We start from the raw sequence: 24,737 nt of genomic DNA on the forward strand, positions 1-24,737 counted from the left end.
CCCAAATGGAAACCACAGGAGTCTATTAAATGTGGTGGCTGTTTCCAGCATACAAATCAATTTTCGTTGTGGTGAATAATGCTTGGTTTGTTTAAAGAGGCATGACTGATTTTTGGATGAAGAATCCTGTCACTTTGGCATTTTCATGGTTTTATTTATTGCTCACAAACGTATAAAACTTGGTGCTGGTCTCAGTGCCAAGCTTAACAGTGGAAATAGCTGCAAGGACCACATAACTACTGATGCAGTCAACGGGCTTCTCCTAAAAGACATTTTCTGGACTCTTGAGAAGCTGTTGTTTTGAGTAACATGGCAGTGAAGGATTTCATCATCTGGCATCTGCTGGCTTTGTTTTTAATTCCATTTTGCCTGTGTCAAGATGAATACATGGAGGTGAGCAGAAGATCTAATAAAGTGGTGGCCAAAGTATTGCAAAGTCACCACCAGACTGGCCATAAAGGTTCCAGCAGCAGGGAAATATTGAAACAGCGGAGTCAACTTATAAAGTCGACTTTTGATGATAATAGCACTTCTACAGACCAAAATGCCCAGAGACCAGAGGTAGATGATGTAGCACAGACTACCTCAGACAGAGTCCAGGTACTCTGAATTAATCTTCTAAGGATACCTTTGAAATCAGAGTTTTTCTAAGATTATAAATGATATATTTGAGAGAAGAGGTTTATTAATACTGCTTATTGGTCTGTATGCTACTGGGTTGCTTCTCAGACTCTTATAATGAACTGGTAGAGCCAGTAGTGGGGTACGGGCAATGAGAATGTAACCAGCAGTTCTGGTGAAATTTTGATCCTATGAGATACAGTTTTTCAATTATTGCAGAATATTTTTCTGGAAGACTAAGGTTTATAATCTATTTATGAAATTGTATGCATGCAAAGAAAAATTATGAAATTGGTTAACAGATGCTATTCTAAAGGATACTGCTCAACGGGGAGAGAAAAATCCCAGGTTACATAAAACATACGTATAGAAATCAATATATCCTTTTGAGCTTGAGAAAATCATTTAATGCACTAGCAAATATTTGTAGTGGTTGGTCTCTCTTAGGTTTTGTTTTTAAATCCTGTCAGTAACACCGTATTTAAGACCTAAGTAGGCACAATGTAACATGCTTTATGTCTATTTGCTACCCTTTTTATTTTAGTTTAACCCCTTCCCCCCCAGAATTAATGCTTCTTAAATTGACTGCTAAATGATTTGCTTTTTGCTAGGCATCTTTTATGTAGCATTGTATATATTCTAGTCACTAGGTCCCAGCAAAGGGAAAATTACCTCACCTTGTCATATGTAAAGTACTGCAATTCACATATTTTTAAAAGGAAAAATGTTGAAGGGGATAAGATGAAGTTTTATTAAGCATTAAACAAAATGGAAAGCTTTTCATCAGCTTGGGGCAGGAAGTTTTGTTGTACACTGTTTTATAGTCAGTAACAACATCTTTACTGAGTGCAAATGATTGAGTCTTTACAGTTTTCAGTTGATAGTAGTATATACTTTTTTTCAGTCTCAGCACTGGATCCTGAATTCCCAAAAGCAGGAGACGGCAGATGTGGGATAGATAATAATTGTTTTGTGACAAGCAGAGATGAGTTTTGATTTTAGGTAACTGTAATGGGCTTAAATGAAGCAGATTGAGATATGGTAACACAAGACAATAAGTTAAAATATAGCAACAACATTTCCTACAGTTTAATAGTTATACTGCATAGAGTATACATTTTCTTTGTTACACAACTTCTGTTCTCACAAAATCGGAAAAGTAGATTTAATTTAATTTACATTAAATTGAACTTATTTACATAAACAGTATGATCAGTGAGGGTATATTGTGAGGAGCCAGCTAGTGTTTTTGTGTTCCTTTTCCTGCTACTGGATGGAATGCTTTGTATTTGCATCTCCACAGACCCTATGTGTTAATAATAAAATAAGACTCTCCTTTAATTCAAGATCTAGTGGACTGTACTTTAAGAACTGTCTTTCAATTTATTTTTAGTAATATATAATTTAATGCAAATTTGTTGTTAACAAAAAAGGCCCAAATTCTGCCTCTGACATTAGTATCATTATAGTCATTGGGGGCTACATGTATATCCAAGGATAGAATTTGGTGCCAAGTATTTACATGATCTTTACACTTACAGTAATGGAACTGCTTATTGAGTGAGAGGGACTCAGCCAATTGGCACACAGCATTTACATCCAACATTCCTGTGTCTGGGAAATGATCTCTCAAGGGAAATGATGCAATCCCAGTTCTTGGCTCACTTAAAATTAGATGAAAAACTATGAAATGTGCAGTAGGTGCAATCCAGCATGGAATGGACTGATATAATGGGTCTTTTGCATCACTAGAGCTTATGCATTCTCAGGTGGAGGGGAACAAACTCCTTGTGGGTCTACCCAATTTGGGGCTTCTCTAAAGATCTGTATGATCCTGAATAGAAAGCAGAACAGCCAGCAGCTGCTTTCCCTTGAACTATTTCTGTGTCCCTAGAAAGCCCCCCATGTCTGCAGCTGTTTTATGTTATGACAGTGCCAGGAGAATTCTTCCCCCAGTTGTCTAAGGAGCTTGTGAGGTGGTAAAGAGGGGCTAGAGCAGGGGTCAGCAACCTTTTCAAACCAAAGAGCCAAACTGCATCAAAATTCGGAACAAGTGGTCAACAAGCAGCCAGTATAAGAATGCCCAGTTGCATGACTGAAAATATATAACTTAATATTATTGATAATTGACATGATTAATAGCATAAATGGAACATTATACTCACAGACTTTATTTAATGGGACTGCTGTTGGGGTGCAGTTTGGGGATGTGGGGGTGCAGGAGTCAGGGTTGAGGTGTATGAAGGGCTCAGAGCAGGGGGCTGGTGTGTGGGGGAGGTGCAGGAGGCAGGGCAGAGTGCTGGGGGTAGAAAGTCGAATATGGGGGGCGGGGGTCCTGGGGCCAGATTACTTTACCTGGCTGGGGCTGGGCTGCTGCTCCTGGGCGGTAGTGTCTGGATGAGAGGGCCAGGCCAGGATTGCCGCAGCTGGATCGTGGCCTCCCTTCCTATCTGTGCCGCAGCAGGAGGCGGGCCACCACCAGCCCTTCTTGAGGCCAGATGGGGGCCGGACCACAAGGCCTGCCCCAGGATTGGGGCCAGCGACAGGACACCATGGCCAGATGCGGGCTGGGCTGCTGGGGCCCTCTCACTATCCCAGCTGGCAGTGTGCACATGTCTTCTACAGCGTGCCCTCAACCAGCCCTTTTAACGAGAAGAGTGCCCCAGCTGGCTCCAGCCAGAGTACAGCCAGTTCTTACTAGGATGCACTTCCTTACTTTCACCTCTGGTTAAAGATGAAATAGACAAAAAGACCATCTTGACGTGAGTAATTAAAATTTTGCATTGTTCATTTTAATTTAAAAAGTTGCATGTATTTTGGGAATGACAAAAGAGCCATATTTGGTTTCGTACTGAGCCATATATTTGGCTTGAGAATCATAAGTTGCAGACCCTCTGGGCTAGAGAGAATAAATAAACCTCTCCCTGTGCTGAATTTTCCATACAGCTGATAACATATGAGCTATGTATCATGATTTCCTCAAGCTCTATAGCTTGTATGGAAGAGATGTAGATACAATCTTCTTTCTTGTCCTGCTTGATATACTTGGAGTGCTTCTAAATGTACTGGCTTTCTTCTTGTGTTTTTGGCAGTTTATTTAATTTATTTTGCCTGATGAGGTGACTAGAGGAGGAGGAAGGAGGCCTTTGTTATGGTGTGTGCTGGCTCTTTAAACCTAAGGGGGGGGGGGGGGGTAAATGAAGGTTAGGGCAGTCTCAGGAACTGACCAAAACTGGAGGAGAGAAGGTGGTCCTGGGGATTTAGCAATGGATTGGAGAGATCTCAAGACACTTCCTTTAAGGGCTTGGCATCAGGAGCCCCAACAGCGCAGAGTGGGGTAGGTCTCCCCTCCCTCCTGGCCAATCAGGAGGAGGTCTCAGAAGGAGAGGCATATATATACCTCCTTCCCTCTCAGAACAGAGTATGTGGTGACAGAGGAACGAAGTCAGCCCCATAAGGCTACGTTTCTGCTGAGAAGAATAAAACCTCCATAACTGGAAGGAGCACTGGATTTTGGTTCAAGCTATAAGGTTGCTATGATGGACATTGTGTTGGGGACACTGAGGACTATTTTCAATTGCTTTGGGCTGCTGACCTATTTTCAGGGGAGAGCTGAGGATTACCTTGAGAGAGACTATAGGCACTCCCAAGGAATCCTGAAAAGAAGGGGCGGAGAGAGGGTGTTGTGGAAATATCTCTGGCCACAAGAGGAAGCCAGAAGAATGTTGTTCCCACCCCACCCATGTACACCAGTTTGCCCCCTTCTTATTCAGAACAGGACCCATTGTGGTGGGCATTTATTTAACTTCTTGTTTTGGATAAAGTAAAATAAAACTTTAAAGAAAGCCAGCAGGAAATGGAAAAATGTCTGTGTCTCCCATTATGGCTGCTCCAAAGGTTCAAATTAGAGAAATTTTATTGACAATAAAGTGCTAAGAGCTTCCTCCTAAACTGCTAAATTACCTAGCTGTTAATCTAAGAAAATCCAATATTCAGAGATGAAATAATTCCACAGATTTGCCATGCAATAAAATGTGTAAGGACTTTGGCAGATGGGATCTAAATGAATTTCAAATCCCATTTCAAAGGTTAGAGAAAGTAGCTTTAACATATTATATTTTAAAAGGGCCAAATTAACATCAGTGGAATATTTTGGCAAATTTTGACCTAAGATTTGTCCTTTTGGACTTAAAAAATCTTTTGACATAGGAATGAAAAAAAATCTGTTCATATTTAATGCTCCAAAACAATGAATTTTTAGGTTAGGTTTTCTTAATCTGAGGGTACACAGAGCTCCACAGAGATGAATATATTTTAAAGTAAAAATGTGGGGATTTGAGACTTAAATGTGCATGATGAATAATGTAGAGCTACTTTCTATAACCTTTTAAATGGGTTTCGAAGATTCATTTAGGTCCCATCTATCAAAGCCCTATGCAAACCAGTTAAATTATTTTCCTAAACAAGAACTGAAATCAGAAGCTTGTGAAAATCATCTGTCTCACACATTTCTTGGAACAGACAGAAGATTAGAATGAAGATATTTTCTAGATCTCTGAATAGTGGATTTTCTTAGATTGTAACTGGCTCTAGCAAGTCTTGTAAAAAAACCTGGAATCTTTAATGACCTCAAGTGTGGTCAGAAGGTCATCAGGTTCATGTATCAAGACAGCATATTGTCTCTTGGCTCAGTGTAAGGGTTTGATCTGAATGGTGTCACAGAGAAGAGTTCTTCCTTTCAAATGATCACTTTATGAATGATCACCCACCTAAATACTAACAAGAATAACCCATCAGCCAGCCCTGTAGGATATACTAAGGATTCTGGTGCCATATGTCAACAGAACCCACTTGTCACCTTAGTAACAAGATAGAATGTATTTGTGTTACCTCATGTCATGCTCATTATTTCCCCAATAAACAATAGGATTGGTCTGTTTGAAGTGATTTTTGAAAAAAATTCTGATAGATGAGCAGAGCATTTGTGGGCTGAAATTACAAAGGAGTTTTGCTCTATTTGGAACACCAATGTCAAATGACATATAACTCCCCAAAGTCACTTATATAAAATCCTGCCATGAATGGGTTGCCAACTCAACCTATCATTAGTGGATTTGGGCTTCTTTTTTCCAGAGAACAACTTGACAGAATATTTTCTGGAGAGAAAAAGGAGTTCAACTTTAACTCGTTACAATCCTTGTAATTTTACTTAATCAATATGACTATAAGAAAATCCTTTGCAGTTATGAAATCTACCAGTCTGAATGTGAAACCACATTGGTATGATTAAATTAATGGGAATCCTTTGGGATGAAAAGCACTATATAAATATATAGTATTATAGGACTTTCTTATACAATAAATATTAATATATATAACTCATACTAAATATATTTTTGCTGATACATAGTTCATCATATGAATAATGTGTTGTGTAAGATTTCCATCATGTTACACTGAGTATAAAAATGTGCTTCAAATGTTATCTTTTCAGATGAGGTTTAGATTTTCATATGTGCCTGAGTACTTTTGCAGATGCCTCGCTTACATATTTGTTCAGCCATGCACATCCATTTTTCATGCATGAATTGGAATTGGCACATGCACTTTTGCATACACTTCTTTGAAAATCCAGCCTCATATTGCTTTAGAGTTAGCAGAGGCTGTGAGGTCCACATTGAATCATAGGCCCTGATCCTGCTATTCTTTGCATATAAGCTAGCATGCCTGCACCAAGGGCCACTGAAGTCAATAAGAATTCCTGCTGGTACTTGTGGTTTACCTGCATACAGCAAAATACATGATTGGAGACCAAGTTAAAAGTTCTACCATTTTTTAGTTCCTTGATCTTATTTATTTAAGAATATTTTTTCAGCTGGGGAAACTAATACGAAATGATGTTGTAAATAAATAACAATTTTAAAAATTTCAAAACCAACCTTATTAGGGAGAGACCAGGAATGGAAGATTTCAGTCTCAAAGGAGAAGTTTTCAGAAAGCTTGCGGGCATGTACAAACAAGGGGCCATAGTAGAGACTCTGCTACCAGGATGCATTAGTATATATAGCAAATACACTCTATGAATGGTTTATTTAAAATCTATGTTTTTGCACTCAGCCCCCTCAAAGTGGACCTCAACATCCAGACTGCAGTAGCTGCTGCCGTGGAGAATTTGGATTTCGAGGCTATCAAGGGCCACCTGGACCTCCAGGGCCTGCTGGGATGCCAGGTAAAAATGTCATTGCAATTGATTTCTGATCAGTCTAACTGTAGCTTGTGATCTGTTAAAAGCAGAGACTGGCCCAAGAAAGGAGCAGAGCTTGGATATGGATTTGGATCCAGATACAAAATTTCCCATAACTTGAGTGAGGGCTTGGAGACAGATTTTAGGTTCTAATCTAATAAAAACCAATTGCTAATAAAATTAATTTATAATGGAACCATCACTAATGAACGTGATGTTTCTCATAGTTCACAGGCCAAATTTTGCTCTCTGTCATATGAGTGAAACTTCCACTGAAATTAATGGAATGTACCCTGGAGTGGATATTGCTTTTGTTTTCTTTGTGTTGTAAATGATGACTTGTAAATTTCCAAAACAGAAGGCATTTCTTCCTCTCATATGGTGCAAACATTTACAGAAGAGACACGCACTATACTCTCTCATTGGGAACATACTTTTGTTTTTCTTTCTTGTCTGTCTTAATGTAAAAAGAAGATCAGTTTGACAGAGTATGATTTCTCTTGTACATAAAAAAGCAGTCTAGTAATGGGAAGAATTTGGTCTGTTTCATGTGTGGGGGTATGAAAAAGAGGGAGATACATGGAAGGGGGAAGGGAGATTAGACAGTGGGTTTAGATTTGATTTAATAATTATCTTCATGATTTTGAAAATGATAATTTATAACACAGTTGTGGCACATCTAGGAGTATGTCTCAGACTGGGTAGCTTTCCTCAACAGCCTTGTGTTTTTCTCTTAATTACTCATTCACTGCTTTCATTCTTTCTGTCTCTTTCTACACATTGCTGACAGTAACTCTGGTTCTGGGATCCCTATTAAATATTTCTTTGAGTTGATTGTTGATATTCTGATGGTAGCAGTTTCCAGTAATGGTGAGGTCTGTTTAAATAAGCAGCTTTGGCTGGCAAAAATGTAAGAAATAACATGTTATTTTGACATTTTTTTTGGCATTAGCCTATTGTAAATAAGATTTATTAGGTGCATCAATGCCATCAACCCTTTGCATAAATCTTATATAACTCTATGGCCATAGGGGAAATGTCTTGGGGAGGCTTGTTATACAGAAACAAAAATTTTTATTAAGGGAAAGTGAAGACATCAGTATTTGGCAGCTTAGGAAATGGTACAATGTTTTGCATTACATCCCTCTCCCTGCTCCTGGTTAGCAGTGCCAGTCAGTATACTATAAATGCACTGGATTGTATTTTGTAATATGGACCTATTTCTGTGCTTGTCCAATGTGAAACTAAAGCTTGGCCAAATTCAGTGCTGGTTTACAGACCACCACAGCAACTACATCAGAGTGCTTGTATGATATTTGCACTGAATTTGACCATTTCTGAAGGGCTAGACTTGTATGACTAAATGAAAACCATATGGGGTCAGACGCAGTGCTGACTTACAGTCCTAACCGGATACTAAATAATGGGAGTCACTAACATACAACAGCAGCACCTCCAGACAGGGTGAGGAGTGGGACCATGGTGCCAGGAGTTCGGGGAAGGGTACCGGGTGGATACAGACAGAGGTAAAGAGATTGCAGCTGAGAATGGGTCTGGGACTTGGAGCAGGGCCGAGGATGGGTGAAGGGGGTGGAGCTATTGTGGAGGGGCAGTGGGATCTGATAACTGAGCCCACAGCCAGGTGCTGCTCTGCTTTTGGCCTCAGCCATGTGGCCTGCAACTGAGGCAGGGGGCTGGTGTAGGGCTGGCAGCAGAATCGCACCAAGGCTGCGGATGAGGTCAGGTATGGAGCTGGGAGCCAGGGATGCAGCTGGGAGCACACAGGACCAATGCAGAGATGGGAGAAGGGAGGGGCTGGGTGGCGTTCTTACTCTTCCCTCCATGGGGGCTGGTGTGGGTCTGCCATCCCTTCTGCCCCGGACATTCCTTCGCTCTACCTTAGGGAGGTGCACCCCACAGTTTGGGGCCCTCTGTGCTATAGCAGTAGGCAAAGCGATTCTGCACGTAGGGCCATTTCCCACACTTTTAGGGACCCATGGTGGCTGCCTCAACTGCCCTATGAATGGAAGGGACCTGTGGGATTATGGGGACTGGTGCGGGGTGGCAGCCAGGGTTGCCCCCCCCCCACACACACACTCACTATGGTGGTGGGATCCAGAGCAGCCCATGAGCTTGCTCTGCCGCATTGCCTTCTCTCAGCCTGCTGCTTTCCGCCCCTGCAGAGAATCAGGGTGTAGAGAACTGGGAGAGCAGTGTGGCGGGGCAGAGCAGAGCAGGCTGCTGGGACACTGCAGCTCCCCATCACCACAGTAAGAGTGTGTGTGGGGGGATGACCCTTGTTTCCACCCTGTGCCAGGCCCCATAATCCCCCTGGGCCACATTGCTCAGAGGAGGGGCGAAGGTGGTGGAGCAGGGATGGGGTGCAGGCAGAGCATAGACAGGGCTTGGCGAAGGAGTGGACTAGGGAGCAGGACTTCTCTGAAGTAACATAAGCAGCTTTTTCCAGTCTAACCAACCACCTATAGACAGAAACATAGACAGAATTGGTTGCATTCGTTGGCCTGTGAAAAACTCCCCAAGACCATTTAATGCTTTGCCCAAATCCATTTGGATTATGCAGTCATAGTTGAAGGCTATTAAGCTGCTTTTCAGGTTACTTTGAGAAAAAAGCACAGCTGTTCATACAGCAAACCTTCATTCAAAGACTTAATCAAAACCAATCCAAACTGTTCAGTGTACTCAACTACCAAACCTCCTTTATTTTCAACAGCCCCGAAACACTTTGTTCCCCAGCAGTCCCAACTAGTCCGCTATCAAAAGCTATCACTAAAATTGAGCAATGGCCTGAGAAGTCTACATTTTATATGCCAGCACTAGATCACATGTTCCTTATTCCTTAAAGGTATTTATGCTTCCTTTTAAAAAGTCTCCCACCAAAATCCTAAACCCTCCTAAATCTACCTGGTTAGCGCTATAGCCAATGTTTATTCCTCAGGCCTTATTATATTGAAGAGGTTTTGTCATAAAGCGGGGGTGGAAATGGAAGCACTAGGGGTATGTCTAGACTACATGGCTCTGTTGACAGAGCCATGCAAACTAGTTTAGCGGACATAGCCAATGAAACAGGGATTGAAATAATCCCTGCTTCATTAAAATAAAAATGGCCACCACGCTGTGCCGACAATCAGCTGATCCGGCACAGCGCGGCAGTCTAGACGTGGATTGGTCAACAAGGGAAGCCTTTGTCAACCGCTCCCTTATACCTCGTGAAGCTGATTGTCAGCACAGTGGCCATTTTTATTTTAATGAAGTGGGGATTATTTAAATCCCCGCTTCATTGACTATGTTGGGTAAACTAGTTTGCATGGCTCCATCGACGGAGCCATGTAGTCTAGACACACCCTAGGTCTCAGTTATGATTAGAGGGGAGTGAACGAGAGAATATTTAAATAGACCAGAAATCTTTGATTATTTAAAGGAAATCATGGAAACAATGGAAATAATGGAGCACCTGGCAATGAAGGAGCAAAAGGTGAAAAAGGAGACAAAGGGGACATTGGACCAAGGGGAGATCGTGGCAATCATGGACCGAAAGGAGAGAAGGGTTACCCAGGGATTCCACCAGAGCTTCAGGTACAAAGTTTTTAGCATGTGTTTTAGTGTAGCTTTCCCGTTTCCTCTCTCAAAGACAGTATCCGATTACCATAATACAGTTACAGATCTAGAAGTATGGTGTGATACACAGCATTGGTAATTTATTAAGGAACATGTCCTGCAAATATTGCCAGAGTGATCCTGTTGCCAGATCATGCTATAGCTTTATTTTAGAAAGCAAACAGATAAATGTTTTTTGGACAGAGGATAAACCCCTCCAACTGGAATATCTGTTTATTGCCAGTTTTCAGGTAATGGGCACATGATAAAAGAACAGTAAATAACACAATCACACTTTTATTAACATTTATCAAATGCATATTGGTGTACTGCCGTGGTCCCCAACCCGGTGCCCGCGGGCGCCATGGCGCCGCCGGGCACTTTACATGCGCCCGCGGAGCAATCTGGGCTGGCAGGTGCCAGCCCCGGGCGCATGGCCGGTCCCGGCCCCGGGGGCGCCGCGCGTGCCCTGGCCCTGGCCCCGGCCTTGGCCCCGCCCCCGGGGGCACCGCGCGTGCCCTGGCCCCGGCCCCAGCCTTGGCCCCGCGGCGCTTACGGGGGGGGGGGAGGGCGCGCCGGCCGTGGGCGCGCGGCGTTTGCCGGGGGGCGCCGGCCCCGGGCGCGTGGCTATGGGGGGGGCCCCGCCCCCAGGCATGTGGCTGGGGGGGGCCGCCCCTGGGCGGGCAAGTGTCCCCGCCCCCTGGCGTCCGGCGGGCGAACGGCCACGCCCTCTGGCGCCCGCCAACCTGAAAAGGTTGGGGACCACTGGTGTACTGTGTGGTTCATCTTAAACACACACACGAGGCATGAGGGCCCAGACTTTCACAGTAATTTAGGTGGCTGCTCCAGAGAGTTTCAGGGCATAAGGGACAGATATTTAAAGGTATTTAAATGCCTAAAGTTTCAGTTATGCTCCTAATAGGATTATCAAAATCATCATGGCAGTTCTAAAAATCCCACTAAGCACCTATTTGCATCTTTAGACATCTAAATAATCCTAAAATTTGGCTCTAAGTGGCTTAGATGACTATGTTCATTTTCAAATATGTGTTAGGAGTCTGAGGGCTTAAATATATGGAGACCTGGCACATGGAAGTTAGAGTGTAACTCTACAGTACACCAGCATGCCATGCACTAATTGTCTGTGTGCACACTGAAGTTCTCTAGTGCACACTGACATGCTCTTGGAGTAGATCAAAGTGCACTAGTACATTTCTAGTATGCAATAGCAGAATCCACACACATAGTTAGCGGATGGCACACAAGTCACTGTAGATTTACACCCCAGCTTGCCTGCACTAACTCACCAACTAGACTAGCTCTAAAGGTCAATGGAACTTGGAAGTCTAAATGCCTGAGTCACTTTTAAAAATTGGACATTGCTTCTCTAGACACTACAAGACCTATGTGATTTAGACAGCTATGTCTAAATTTCTTTAAAAAACTGGGCCTAGGTGCCTTAAGAGCATCCATCAGCTTTATGATCCAGTACCACCAACTCCATTTCCTTCAGCCGTGAGCCCTGTGTACCACTGAAGAGACTAAGTAGAATATACAAAAGGAACCTTAAACCCAAACATACTCTAACTTTTGGAACAAAATGTATGTAGTGGGATGAATTTACAGGCCCACATTTTTGGGCCCATCTTTAATTCAAAGTTGTGGTTCCACAACAACCATAACACAATTACATTTTTGCATATGCATAAAAGACATGAAAATTAACAGCAAAAACACCAGTAAAATTGTTAGATATGTGCAGTGTAGTGGCAGTAACTTTTAATCTCCTGATATTATGGGTAATTAAATTCTTAGTCATAAATGCCGCATGAAGATAGTGTTTTTGTACTGAATAAAACGCAGCTTGAAAATGTTTTCAAATCTAATTGACCTTTGTCTTACAGCAAAGTAACTGGAGAATGTTTATAGAGATCTTCAGTTGGAAGGAATTTTATGGTAGAATGACTTGGAAAACATTCTTGTTACAGTTATTTTCCTTGTTGATCTTTTTCTAACTTTGAAGTTATCTATCAGAACTGTTACCAATGCATATGTTCTGGTGGAACTGAAAATGATGTTCAACAACTGAATATCATGCTATCAACTTTTAAGCAGAATTTCCCCATTGTTTATAACAAGTTGTTTTGCTTAAAAAGTATCAGTCCAATATAATCTATAGTTTCTAAAACTAGATTATGATTTGGAATGTTAGTGGGGTAGTTAGAGAAAGGAAAAAATGTTTCCATGTGTAATGTTTAAAAAAAACAAGTCTATTTTAAGAGACAATGAATCCATTTCTGATCTGCTATGTTAAAATGAGACAAAGTGTAAGGAAGGCATTAATTTTTTATTTTTCTGGGTAGCTCCAGAAGAACAGATTAGAGTTGATTGAAATATCAAATGGCATTTGGACAAAAAATAATCCTTTGACTAAAATCATCACTGTAAACTACTTCACATCAACACATTAACTTAACTGAATTGAATTTTGCCAGCTTTCCAGTCTAACACATACATGAAGAAGAAGAGAAATCAGACCAAACAGAATCTCTTTGAAATTCTGGAAGGGGCCCAGGATTTTTGTCACTGAATCCAAACCTACAGATATGATTTTTTTTTTTTTATTCTGAAGGGGTCTTTTTTCTGGTGGTAGTTCAGCCAAGCATTCCCATGAGACTTACTGCTAAGTACTTATCTCTACATCTCAAAGCACTTAACAGAAACGGAGTCACAGAAATTAAATATCTTTGCCTTCTAGAACCTAGGTCTCCTCATGCTCAGTACTATACCCTGTCTACAATACCAATCTGCCTTGAGATCACAGAAACTAAGAGATGGCTCATTTACCTGCCTAAGGAAAATGGTTTTCTACCGGTCATTTTCCAGTATCTTGTCCAGTATAGTTTGAAATGTCCCAAATGAGGGGACATTCACCACTTCATCTGGAACATTTTTCCATGGCCTAATATATCTCACTGGCAAGAAGTTTCTCCTGATGGTCAATTTAAATTTTCCCTTCACTTAAGTTTTATCTCATTATGTCCATCCAGCAGCTTACGTTGGCACGGCAAAGGAAGTTAGAGCAGGTGGTAGAGGATGAGAATGTTGAATCTCAGGGTGTGTCTAGACTACAGTGTTTTGTCGACAAAAGTGGAGAGTTTAGACTCTCTGTCGAAAAAGCGGCTTGTAGTCTAGATGCTCTTTGTCGACAGAGGCTTTGTTGACACTATCTGTTGACAAAAGCCTGTAGTCTAGATGTACCCTCAGACTTTGCAGCTTGAAAGGCAGAAATCACATGGCCTCAGAATCGCTTAAGCCATTTCTGATTGACAACATGTATGGGGTTTACTAAGCTTTATTTACAATTAACATTGTGTTAAAAGCAGTAACCGAGTTAAATAAATTTGTGGAACTACTCAAGCCAATGTTATCATTTTTATGCTAAAATACTATACGTTACATTATAACGTTTCTATCATATCATTCTAAGCTTTTAAAGTAAAAGCAAAATCTAAAACTAAGGTGCTAAACTGCAAACACTTACTTTTACACCGTGCTTAACTTTATACATACACAATGAATAGTTCCATTGAAGTCAAAGAGCCTGCTCCTCCTGAAGTTTAATTCAATAGGAGTTTTGTTACTGGAGTTTAATGGAAATTGGATCAGACCCTAAAAGAACATGTCATTAATGAAGATAAATATACTGCACATGTCAGAAAAAAACCCGGTATATCGTGTTTTTATATTTGTCCTTTTCCTGCTCATTGACCACTAGTTAAATAAAATATATATATTTTTTAGATTGCGTTCATGGCTTCTATGGCAACTCATTTCAGCAATCAGAACAGTGGAATAATCTTCAGTAGTGTTGAAACCAATGTTGGAAATTTCTTTGATGTTATGACTGGTAGATTTGGTGCCCCAGTGAATGGTGAGTATTTATAAAGCAATGTAGTGTAAGTTTCTGTCTGAAAATGTCAATCAGATGTTGGTTAAAGGAAAAATCTGGCCTCATTAAAATTAAAGGAAGCGTAGCTATTGACTACACTAGGACTAGACTCTAGGTCCAAGAACTCCTAGCTTCACATCAGTTTGGAGAAGCTAGGGGGCTTAAGCAGAGGGATAGCTGTGTTAGTGTCTTAAAAAAATGAGGAATCCTTTGGCACTTTAAAGACTAAGAGTGTGTCTACACTGCAGGGCTTAACTTGAAATAAGCTATTCAAATCTTATTTTGAAATAGGGAGCATCTACATAGCAGTTATTTTGAAATAGTGCACTCTTCTTTCGACTTCCCTTATTCCTTATTCAATGAGGGTTACAGGAGTCAGAGTAAGAAGTCTTCCAGCTTGACAGTATTTTGACACTATTTTGAAATAACTGCCTACTATGTAGATGCGGACTAAGTTATTTTGGAGTAGCGCTAGTTATTTTGAAATAGGGTATGTCTATACTGCAACATTAACTGATTTATTTGGGCATAAGCTTTCATGGGTCAAAACTACTTTGTGAATTCTACTCCATTCATCTGACTGTGTGTGTATGTGTATGGATAGATATCAAAGAAGGGAGTTACTTATCAGGTGTAGGACCAGTGTTAAAGAGACCAATTCATTCAGGGTGACTATGGCTTAATCCCAGCAGTTGATGGGGAGGTGTGAATACCAAGAGAGATAAAATTGCTTTTCTAGTGAGAGAACCATTCTAAATCCATATTTAATCCTAATTTGGATTTTAAATGTACAAATGAATTGCGGCTCCGCTTTTCTCTCTGTAATGATTATTAACAGGTTGTACTGATTCAGGAATAATTTCTGTTGAAAATATGGTGAGGAATTTGAAGTTACATTGGGTCATTTTGTCACTTCCTTTAAATTTCTGAGGGTAAGCAAAGAGTTGATAGGAGCAAGTAGGAAAGGGAAGAAGATGGGGAAGGTCATTGGGTTGCATGTTTTAATAATTTCCTTCTCAGACTGGGAGGGAAAGCGCTGTCATTTGCAAGTAGATTTATTTATTTGGAACTTGACTTCAGTGACCCCCTGAGCTCAGTGGACAATCAGATGATGGAATCAAATCTAGGTCTGGATGAAGTCAAAGGGAAAACTCCCAAAGACTTCACCAAGGCCTAGATCTTGCAAAATCTCTTCTCTTTTTAACCAAAAAACACAACTGTGGAATGTATCCATCTACTTATCATTATAAAACACACATAGATATGGTTTGATATCTCTTTCAGGGGTGTATTTCTTCACCTTCAGCATGATGAAACATGAGGATGTGGAGGAAGTGTATGTATACCTCATGCACAATGGCAATACAGTTTTCAGCTTATATAGGTAAGTTGAGTGATCTTCACCATGGTAGACAGATTTGCAAAGACATTGGTTCTTGCTACACATTTGTAGGGAAGGTGATATAGGTAGTATGAAACTAGGGTGACCAGGTGTCCCAACATTATACAATACAGGCAGTCCCTGGATTACGTACAAGATAGGGACTATAGGTTTGTTCTTAAGTTGAATTTGTATGTAAGTTGGAACTGGTACATATTGTAGGGGAAACTCTAGCCAAACATTTCTCCAGAGCTCAGTTTTATTCTCCCACACCTCACTTCCCTCAGTCCTTTATTCTCAAGCTGAGGTGTCTGCTGAGAAAAGCCGCTCCGCATCTCCCTGGTCTGCTGGGGGGGGGGGGCACTAGCTTCGCGTCTCCCTGGTCTGCTGGGGGGAAGCAGCTAGTGCGGGGTTGCCTCACCCCGTTTGTAAGTAGGGATCCGATGTAAGTCGGAGCCATGTAACCCGGGGACTGCCTGTACTTGGGGCTTTTTTTATCTAGGTGCTATTACTCTTCAGGGGCACACACATAGTGAAAGCAAAAACACACACAGACAGACTTCACACAGGATTCTAAACACCAGAGCTCTTTACTTAGCAGTATGGGTAAAACCAATCACATCTATACTCATTTCCTTGCCCTCGGGGTCCTCACCAATTGTGGAAATTCTTTGCCATCCTTCTTCAGAAGCTCATGATTATCTTTTTCCTCTATGGGTCAGCTAGTTTTTTCTAACTTTGGCTGGACCCTTATTTAAAAAGTACATCCCTGCTACAAAAGCATGCCCCTCACTCCTACCCTGGGTTCGCATGGCCAGGCTGGCAGCTATCCTGCCATAGATGGCCACATTCCTCCATCTAGTGTGGAGATCATGGACATTGGGGGCATCCCCCCCCAAACCTGAATAAGGTCCAAGATCTCCATCCTGGACCAGGAAGTTGCCTGCCTTCTCCAGCCCCTGTCAGGCTCCTGGGAGCTTACAGACTGATCCTGGGGAGTGGTGGAGCTGCCAGTGGCTTGCTGGCTCATGTTTTGGGGCCACTGGGTCAAGGGCCCTGGTGGCCACTGCTGGCTCTGGGCTGGCAGTCTTGGAGCTGGCACAGGCACTGTGGCCAGGGTCTACCCCTTTAATGGCTCTGGGGTTGGGGGAGAGGAGAGTAAGTTTTCCTGGTTGTGCCCAGAGGGGCCACCGGGGCTCCCTGGGAAGGGCTGGAGGCCCCCTATTTCAAATTAAGTGTGTACACAGCACTTAATTCAAAATAGCTATTTTGAATTTGGTGTTACTCCTTATAGAATGAAGTTTACCAAATTCGAAGTAAGCGCTCCACTATTTCGAATTAATTTCGAAATAGTGGTTTGCATGTATAGACACTATTAAAGTTAATTCGAAATAACAGCTGTTATTTTGAATTAACTTTGCAGTGTAGACATACCTGTATGTTTGAGTCCTCATGCTTATATGTCACTCTTCAAACACTTGGTTTCTTTATTTCACTGATGGGTTTTTTCCTGCTTCAGCCAAGTCCTTTGTCACAAGGCATTTCCTCCACTCGCTAAGATTTAATGTCTGACAGTTGTTCCTGGAGTCCTTATCTGTAAATGCTGATTTCCACATCCACTCTAAGGTATTCCATGATGCAACAATTTTATAATAAAAACTGCCATGACATCAGCCACAATCTATACATTGTACATAGATTCTGCAAATGGTCACAGTATGGATTTTGGGTTGGGCTCTAATGGTCACATACTGTGATAGCTTAAAACAACAATATTCAGCCCGCGGTTGATTCTGAGGCACATACAATACATACCATTGAAATCAGGGGTGGGGAACAGTTATTTGGATCAGGGCCCACTGAACCACAGAAAAATCAGTCGGGAGCACACATAAGTGGAAAGCAAACCCCTTCCCAAACCCTCACACTGATGTGGCCCCTGACTGAGTAGGAGAAAGACATGCCTCATATTCCCCTCACACACCAGAGCCTAAGGGGGGGCCAAGGCTAGTAGATTTTTGTGTGTTTCAGTCCCACAGGGGAGGTCAGCAGGGGAACTGGACTACCAGTGTGGGCTCCACATGCTTGGGATGGGGGTGGAGGGAATTCCTGAATCTCAGGGGCCAGATCCAGGCATGCCTAGGGCCACATCCGGCCCCCAGGCCTTAGGTTCCCCACCTCTTATTTAAATGACAGCCTTACTGACTGTTCCAATAAAGCAAGTTATACTAAAGAGAGGTGACATTTCCGCTACAGTGCTATGGATCAGTAAGAAGGCTAAGTGCTGTACTTCATGTCATTGTGTTACAGAGTGTCTCAGTCACAACTGGGTGTGCCACACTACTTGACGTCTTTCTTGGCCTTTTAAATAGAATCCCACAGTGGCTTGTTGTTCTTTCAGCACCTGTGTATTTATTTTTCCCTGGTAAAGTATAAAGGAGCCTATCATGGGCTTTAGCAGGGGGAGACTTCCATGTGGCCTTCTCCCTTTAGCCCATGCTCACCCTCTGAGCATCCCTCTTCTGCTTATTCCTTCCCCCACATATCCTCCCAATTACTGAGACAATTGCCTCAATAGCCCAGCAGTTGCCTTCCAAGAGTCAGGGATCCTCAACAGAAACTGAGTAATTGGCTTCAATTAAGCCTGCACTTTGCCCAGCGCTGTAGCCACCTCAGTGTCTAGGGTGCCATTAATCATGACCTCTCACACTCTGCGGTGAATTTATCTCAGCTAAAAATATTTTGAAGTCTTTATTATACTCATGTGATAAGGAATCGGAAGCCATTGGCTGTATCCAAAAGGACAGACTTCGAGCCCAGTCACTTATTCATCATAAGAATTTGCAGTTAGCTGTTTATGGGGGGGGGTCCTTATGTAATGCCTCCCAGGGGTATCCAGGGTTGAGGGTCAACTTATTACCTCCTCTCTCCAGCAAGAGGAAGGTTCCTTGTGCAGAACCAAATGTCAGCTCCCAGACACTGCCAGATAGTTAACCACCTAAACATTCTCCTCGGAGCTCTGCCAGCTGTTACCTTGCCTCGCAGGTTAATAATAAATGCACCCCAATCCCGGAGTCCTCTTTCCTTTGTAATGTCCAGCCCTTAGCCACAGGACAAGCACAGAAATTACCAAGTGAGCTGTCTCCAAAGGAACAGTTCACCCACCAGTTTTTTTGAGGATCAGCTCCAATATAACACAACACTGAAATATACGTATTGTGAAAGCAATACATTGTTTTATTGTCATATGTTATTATCAAAGAGTGAGTAATGATCATACAAACAGAGGTGGTTACAAAAACATAAAATGCAAACCAGGCTCTACCCTTACCGTTGGTTAACTTTCCTAGTTAATGATGTGAATTTCCCACACAGGATTCTGTCTTAGTTTTCAGCCAAACCAGGATCCAAGCACTCATGATTCTCCCCTTCTTTTCCAAGGCTTTCCTTAGTGAACAGGTACCAAAATGTCACCCAAGAATGCATTCTGTTTGGGTATGTCTACACGGCATGCTTATTTCGAAGTAAGCTATTCTGGAAGAAATACTCCGAAATAGCTTATTTCGAAATAGCACATCTACACTACAGTGAAGTCTCAAAATTAGTCAGAGGCAGGCTTCCCTAATGTGCATGTGCTACCTCAAGTTGGAGCCCCAGGAGGCACTGGGGAGTAATTACTTTGAATGACCCTGAGGCAGAGCTATTTTGAAATAGCAGTGGAGTGTCCACACTACTGCTATATGAAATAACTATTTTGGAATAGGTGTTATTCCTCATGGAATGAGGTTTACAGAAGTCGGAATAAGTTGTCCGTTATTTTGAATTTATTTCGAAATAACGGAATTACTATGGAGATGCTCACATTGTTATTTCAGAATAACAACCATTATTCCAAAATAATACTGCTGTGAAGACGTACCCTTTATGTTCTTCAAGGTTAATTTCCCTCCCTCCCTCCCTCCGAGACAAGACTATTCCCAATACCTTCCCATTCTCCTGTTTATTCCATGCACAGGTTTGGCTTTCATGGTGTTGACTTGCAATGCTTAATTACATATCCAACTGCAGGACAATGGAATAAACTTGTTCTGTCCGACTCAGACTTGCCAATGGAGAAAGGGTGGGGAGCACAGGGGACAACTGCACTGGGTCCCAACAATTCAGAGGGACTTGAAGCTACCGTCAGTCGCTACTACTATGATATAAACTGTGACCAGAGTGCCAGGTCCTTTAAATCACCACCAGAACCTCACACGGTGCACAGCAGAGCCCTGAGCAGCGAGTCTCGGTGGCACTGAGGACTGGCTGCCCTGCCCCTTCCATCTGAGGCCTCATCCCTTCCAGGAGTGCAGCGCCAGCTCCACCTATCTAATGTAGGAGCCCGGGCACTCCCTCGGCTTGCCTGGTCTGATTCAACAGCTGTTTTGAATCCTGCCTTGATTTAGAATTTAAAACATGCACAACTCCTTAAATATCATCCATACATATGCCTCTTAATGAGCATGAAGATCAGTGTGATCCTCGCTTTCATTTAAAGTCTCACATGGCATTCCTTGTAGATACATACAGGATGAACCTCTGTAGTCCGGCACCCTCAGGACCTATTCGGTGCTGAACCAGAGAATTTGCCAAACCCCAAGAGATCAATATTGTCTAGCAGCATTCCCAACACTTCCACTGTTTTCGGGGCTCTTAGAAGACATTTAGGGCTACATTAGAACTAAATGAACACTGAGAGTCAGGACTGGTGGCTGTAAACAAATTTTATGGGACCACAGGAAACTTGGTCACACCCATGATAAGTGGACTTCCAGCTAACTAAAATCATGCGGACCATGGATGTTGCTGAACCACAGAGTGCTGGATTAGAGAGGTTCAACCTGTATTACAAAAGGAGTATGCTAAATGCAGAGAGTTTTTCAGGTCTGGAAGGAATGGCTGTTACAAAGCAGTGAATGTTTTGCTAGCTGGTGCCAAAGAGCCTTTTTGTCCCACCTGTTTAATACCAGTGAAAGAGTTGGTCTTATGAAATACACAAAGTTCCTCTCCCAAGAGACTGGTGGCTTAAAAAACACATAGAAACAGGGCATGAGAAGCAGTCCACTGGGAATGAAAAATTATTTTAAATGGTAAACTCCCTTGTCATAGGTGCCAGGGTTTAAAAAAATCAGTCAGGAAAATTTTCAGAATGTAAAATAAATTATGCAGTTAAACGTCTTCTAAAATTTGACTAGTAAATCAAATATATTTTTTTTTAAAGTTTACTATGCTTTTCAAATGAAAGGACACCAATACTGAGGCAAGTATCAGAGGGGTAGCCGTGTTAGTCTGAATCTGCAAAAGCGACAGATTCTGCATCTGACAAAGTGGGTCTTTGCCCACGAAAGCGTATGCTCCTACACTTCAGTTAGTCTATAAGATGCCACAGGACTCCTCGCCGCTAATACTGAGGCAGCAATCTGTTAGGTAATGTAAGATGGAGCAAAGCAGTGTGTTTTTTAGGCTTGGCACCTTTCTTTCAGGTAACATAGTTGATCATTGTAGACAAAAGAAGAGGGTAACTGTACAATATTCATTCTCAGCTATGAATCGAAAGGAAAAGCTGACACATCAGGAAACAGTGCAGTGCTGAAGCTTGCCAAGGGAGATGAAGTTTGGCTGCGAATGGGGAATGGAGCACTCCATGGAGATCATCAGCGCTTCTCCACCTTTGCTGGATTTCTTCTTTTTGAAACAAAGTAAAAAAAAAAAGTGTTCACTTTTAGGCAGCTTTTCTTAGCTGATTTTTTTTCCCTGTTGATGGGATAAGAAAACAACATGGTAGGATTAGGAAGGCTTGTCCACACTGGGTAAAAGATCTTATTTTTTTGAAGATACCTTGTCAGCTAGGTTTCACCTAGTGGTCAACTATCATATTTCTATTGGGGTAGAAAAAAAGAAAGAAAACAAATCAACAAAACAGATGAGGAAAAAAGGGGGAGAAGGTGGGTTTTTTTAAGAACTTATTTAGAAAGGGGTTTGGTCAGTCTGACCCAAATTTAGTGTAGATAGATTTTGTTCCATACAGCAGAAGCTGCACAATCCTTGATTCATAATTGTTTATTCATTCATTTATCCAATCCTCTATGGAAAATGGCTGTGAGTAAGTAAGTCTGCTCAACTCTAGGTGAGAGAGGACTTAGAGGAACAGGCTTATACTGGACTAGAAAAACTTTTACAAATAGAAAATATGTGAAAAATAAAGCTAGTAGAGATTCAGGTGATGGCACCATCCCGTTGAACACTTTTAAGATGAGCTTGGTGACTGTAGCACAGTTCTCTAGTTTGCATTTATCCACTTAAAAACATGCAATGGTAGTATTTCTTAGCTTTAGAGCAGCTCAAGGCAGAGGTTCTTTGGCTTGTTTTATTCAGGATGTCAGATTAGTTCTCAACCAGGAGTCCACATGAGTAGGCCCAGGGGTCTGTCAAACAGAGCCAGGATTGGACTCATTGGGGTTCAGGGCTGAAAGCGAAAGCCCTACTGTGCAAAGCTGAAGTCTGGGGCCCCAAGCCTGATCAGTCAGGGCAGAAGCCAAAGCTTGAACAACTTAGCTTTGCAGAGCCTGTTGTGGTGTGGAGCCCCAGGCAAGTGTCCTGCTTGGTACCCTCTAGCCCCAGCCCTGGTTTTTATATGGAGAAAACCAGTCGTCATGGCACAGGTTGGCTGTTGAGTTTTAATAGTATGTTGTGTGTGTGGGAGGGGGGTCTCAAAGTAAAAGGTTGAGAACCCCTGGACTAGATGATCATAAAGGCCCTTACTGGCCTTCCAATCTGTGAAACCTGGTACAGCAGGATATTAGATTGCAGGATACTAGATTTCAGGTTAGGAGCATATTGCCAGATGCTTAGAATGCTCACACAGCACCTCCAACTGGAGAAGGAGGAATCTCTTGGAACACTTAGAAAGGTTTAATACCTTCATGTTTACTTACCAGAAGAGGTGTGCCATTTACCTCAGTCTGTTCTGGAAGTTATGTTTCAAGGAGCCAGTATTTCAGGAAAGGCATCACAGTATGGCAAACCATGGCTACATCAGTACACTAGTTAGCTGATAAACTGAAACTTTATCTGGTTCAGAATACCTGGCCATGCTAAGCATGGCTCTGGTTTTTGTTATTCCACAGTCTTCATGAACATTAACATTTGCCCTCTGTTTTTTAAGTTATATTACTTGAAATCCTGTGTTGCCATTAACTTAGCATTGGCAGTACCAAATAGGCTAGCCTAATACTGATGTCTGAACTCATGGGTCTTCTGTATGTTCCAGCTCTTCCCCCCACATGGATGAATCGGTAAGCATTTTAACTGATGATTTGTAACAGATGTAAGGTACCACTAATATATAGCAAGAAGGTGGGATTAGCATTAGTGTGAATTCTGAATTCTAGCAATTTTTTTACATAGGATAGTGATTATCATTATCAGTGCAATAGATTAATGAATTTAAAATCTGACCTCTGTGTTTAAATATCCTTGTACTAATTCCTAGTCTATGTAAACAACTTCTTTTAATGGGAAAATACGTTGATACTTGACCAATAAGATCTTCATTACTTTTATATTTGTGCATCAAACACTGACAAAATATGGATTTTAATGAATAACTTTAGGTTTTGTCTGAATTTAGTGTGGTGGTAAGCCAAGGATAATTTTCATAATCTAAACCCATCTTATTTTAATGTAATATTCTGGCAATATTTTGACACGCCTTAAAATTTTTAAAAAAAATCATACCAGGAAATCATATTAATCTTATTCTTAGAATAAGTATATTAGGCACATATAAGATATGGCAACGGCCAATAAGTCTCATGGTACAAAAATCTTTTGTTGAAAATTTCATTACTTCTTGTGTTAAGAATGTTTGCTTACCTTTTTATACATACATTGTACCTAATAAAGACTGTCACAAAATTATACTGGGTTATTTATATTTATTACATTACACAAAAACAGCCAAAGTACATTAACATGTGGGAGACAAGCATATATTCTTGGTACATTCTCCTAAGAATTCATTTAGTTTATTGACTGTAGAAATCCAGTGTTAAGGGTCAAAACACAATTAAATACTCATTGTCTGATTTTCCATTGCCCTGAATCTTGTATGGTTTTACACACCCATGGAAAATAGATTTAAAACTACGCATCTGGTTCTCAGTTACATCAAGGTTCTCAGTTACATCAAGGCCTCTGATGCTGCACCGGCAGTGTACAAAGGTCTTAAAATGGGCATAAATTATATTTACACTCATTTTAAGTTCCATTTACTTTGCCAAATGAACGTAAAGCAGCATTTGTGTAAACGAGAATCAAGCTGTACCATTCTCATAGACTCATAGACTTTAAGGTCAGAAGGGACCATTATGATCATCTAGTCTGACCCCCTGCACAATGCAGGCCACAAAATCTCACCCACCCCTCCTAGAATAATCCTCTCACCTATATCTCAGATATTGAAGCCTTCAAATACTTTGAAGACCCCAAGATGCAGAGAATCCTTCAGCTGTGATCTGTACCCCATGCTACAGAGGAAGGCGAAAAACCTCTAGGGCCTCTGCCAATCTTCCCTGGAGGAAAATTCCTTCCCGACCCCAAATATGGCGATCAGCTAAACCCTGAGCATGTGGGCAAGACTCATCAGCCAGATACGCAGAAATTTCTCTATAGTAACTCCTATCGTCCCTCATTGACCTATTTCCCACTGATAATGAATGGTCAATTAGGGTATGTCTACACTACCCTCCTAGTTCGAACTAGGAGGGTAATGTAGGCATACCGCACTTGCAAATGAAGCCCGGGATTTGAATTTCCCGGGCTTCATTTGCATAAGCGGGGAGCCGCCATTTTTAAAACCCCACTGGTTCGAACCCCGTGCAGCA

General features: G+C 41.7%; 1 protein-coding gene across 2 annotated transcripts; it reads left to right on the forward strand.

Moving 5' to 3' along the window:
• On the forward strand, nt 1-23,772 carry C1QTNF3 (C1q and TNF related 3). Of its 2 annotated transcripts, none has more exons than XM_006116512.5 (6): nt 1-600; nt 6,739-6,850; nt 10,305-10,459; nt 14,285-14,414; nt 15,717-15,816; nt 21,396-23,772. In XM_006116512.5, exons 1-6 carry the CDS (start codon nt 310-312, stop codon nt 21,553-21,555), a joined length of 948 nt encoding a protein of 315 aa, XP_006116574.1. In that variant the 5' UTR covers nt 1-309; the 3' UTR covers nt 21,556-23,772. The 2 variants fall into 2 exon arrangements, with proteins under 2 accessions (XP_006116574.1, XP_006116575.1); XM_006116513.5 differs by having other exon boundaries at nt 39-393.
• The last annotated feature ends 965 nt before the right edge of the window (nt 23,773-24,737 follow it).

The sequence above is a fragment of the Pelodiscus sinensis genome, chromosome 6 (genome assembly GCF_052426305.1).
Source record: "Pelodiscus sinensis isolate ZL-2025 chromosome 6, ASM5242630v1, whole genome shotgun sequence".
NCBI classification, from domain to species: Eukaryota; Metazoa; Chordata; order Testudines; family Trionychidae; genus Pelodiscus; species Pelodiscus sinensis.

Excerpts from the sequence above, each read along its gene's own strand:
- C1QTNF3 (XM_006116512.5), top strand. The coding sequence starts at position 310 with ATGGCAGTGAAGGATTTCATCATCTGGCATCTGCTGGCTTTGTTTTTA. Across the intron at positions 6,851-10,304 it reads AGGGCCTGCTGGGATGCCAG|GAAATCATGGAAACAATGGA; the intron begins GTAAAAATGTCA and ends GATTATTTAAAG. Across the intron at positions 15,817-21,395 it reads ACAGTTTTCAGCTTATATAG|CTATGAATCGAAAGGAAAAG; the intron begins GTAAGTTGAGTG and ends ATTCATTCTCAG.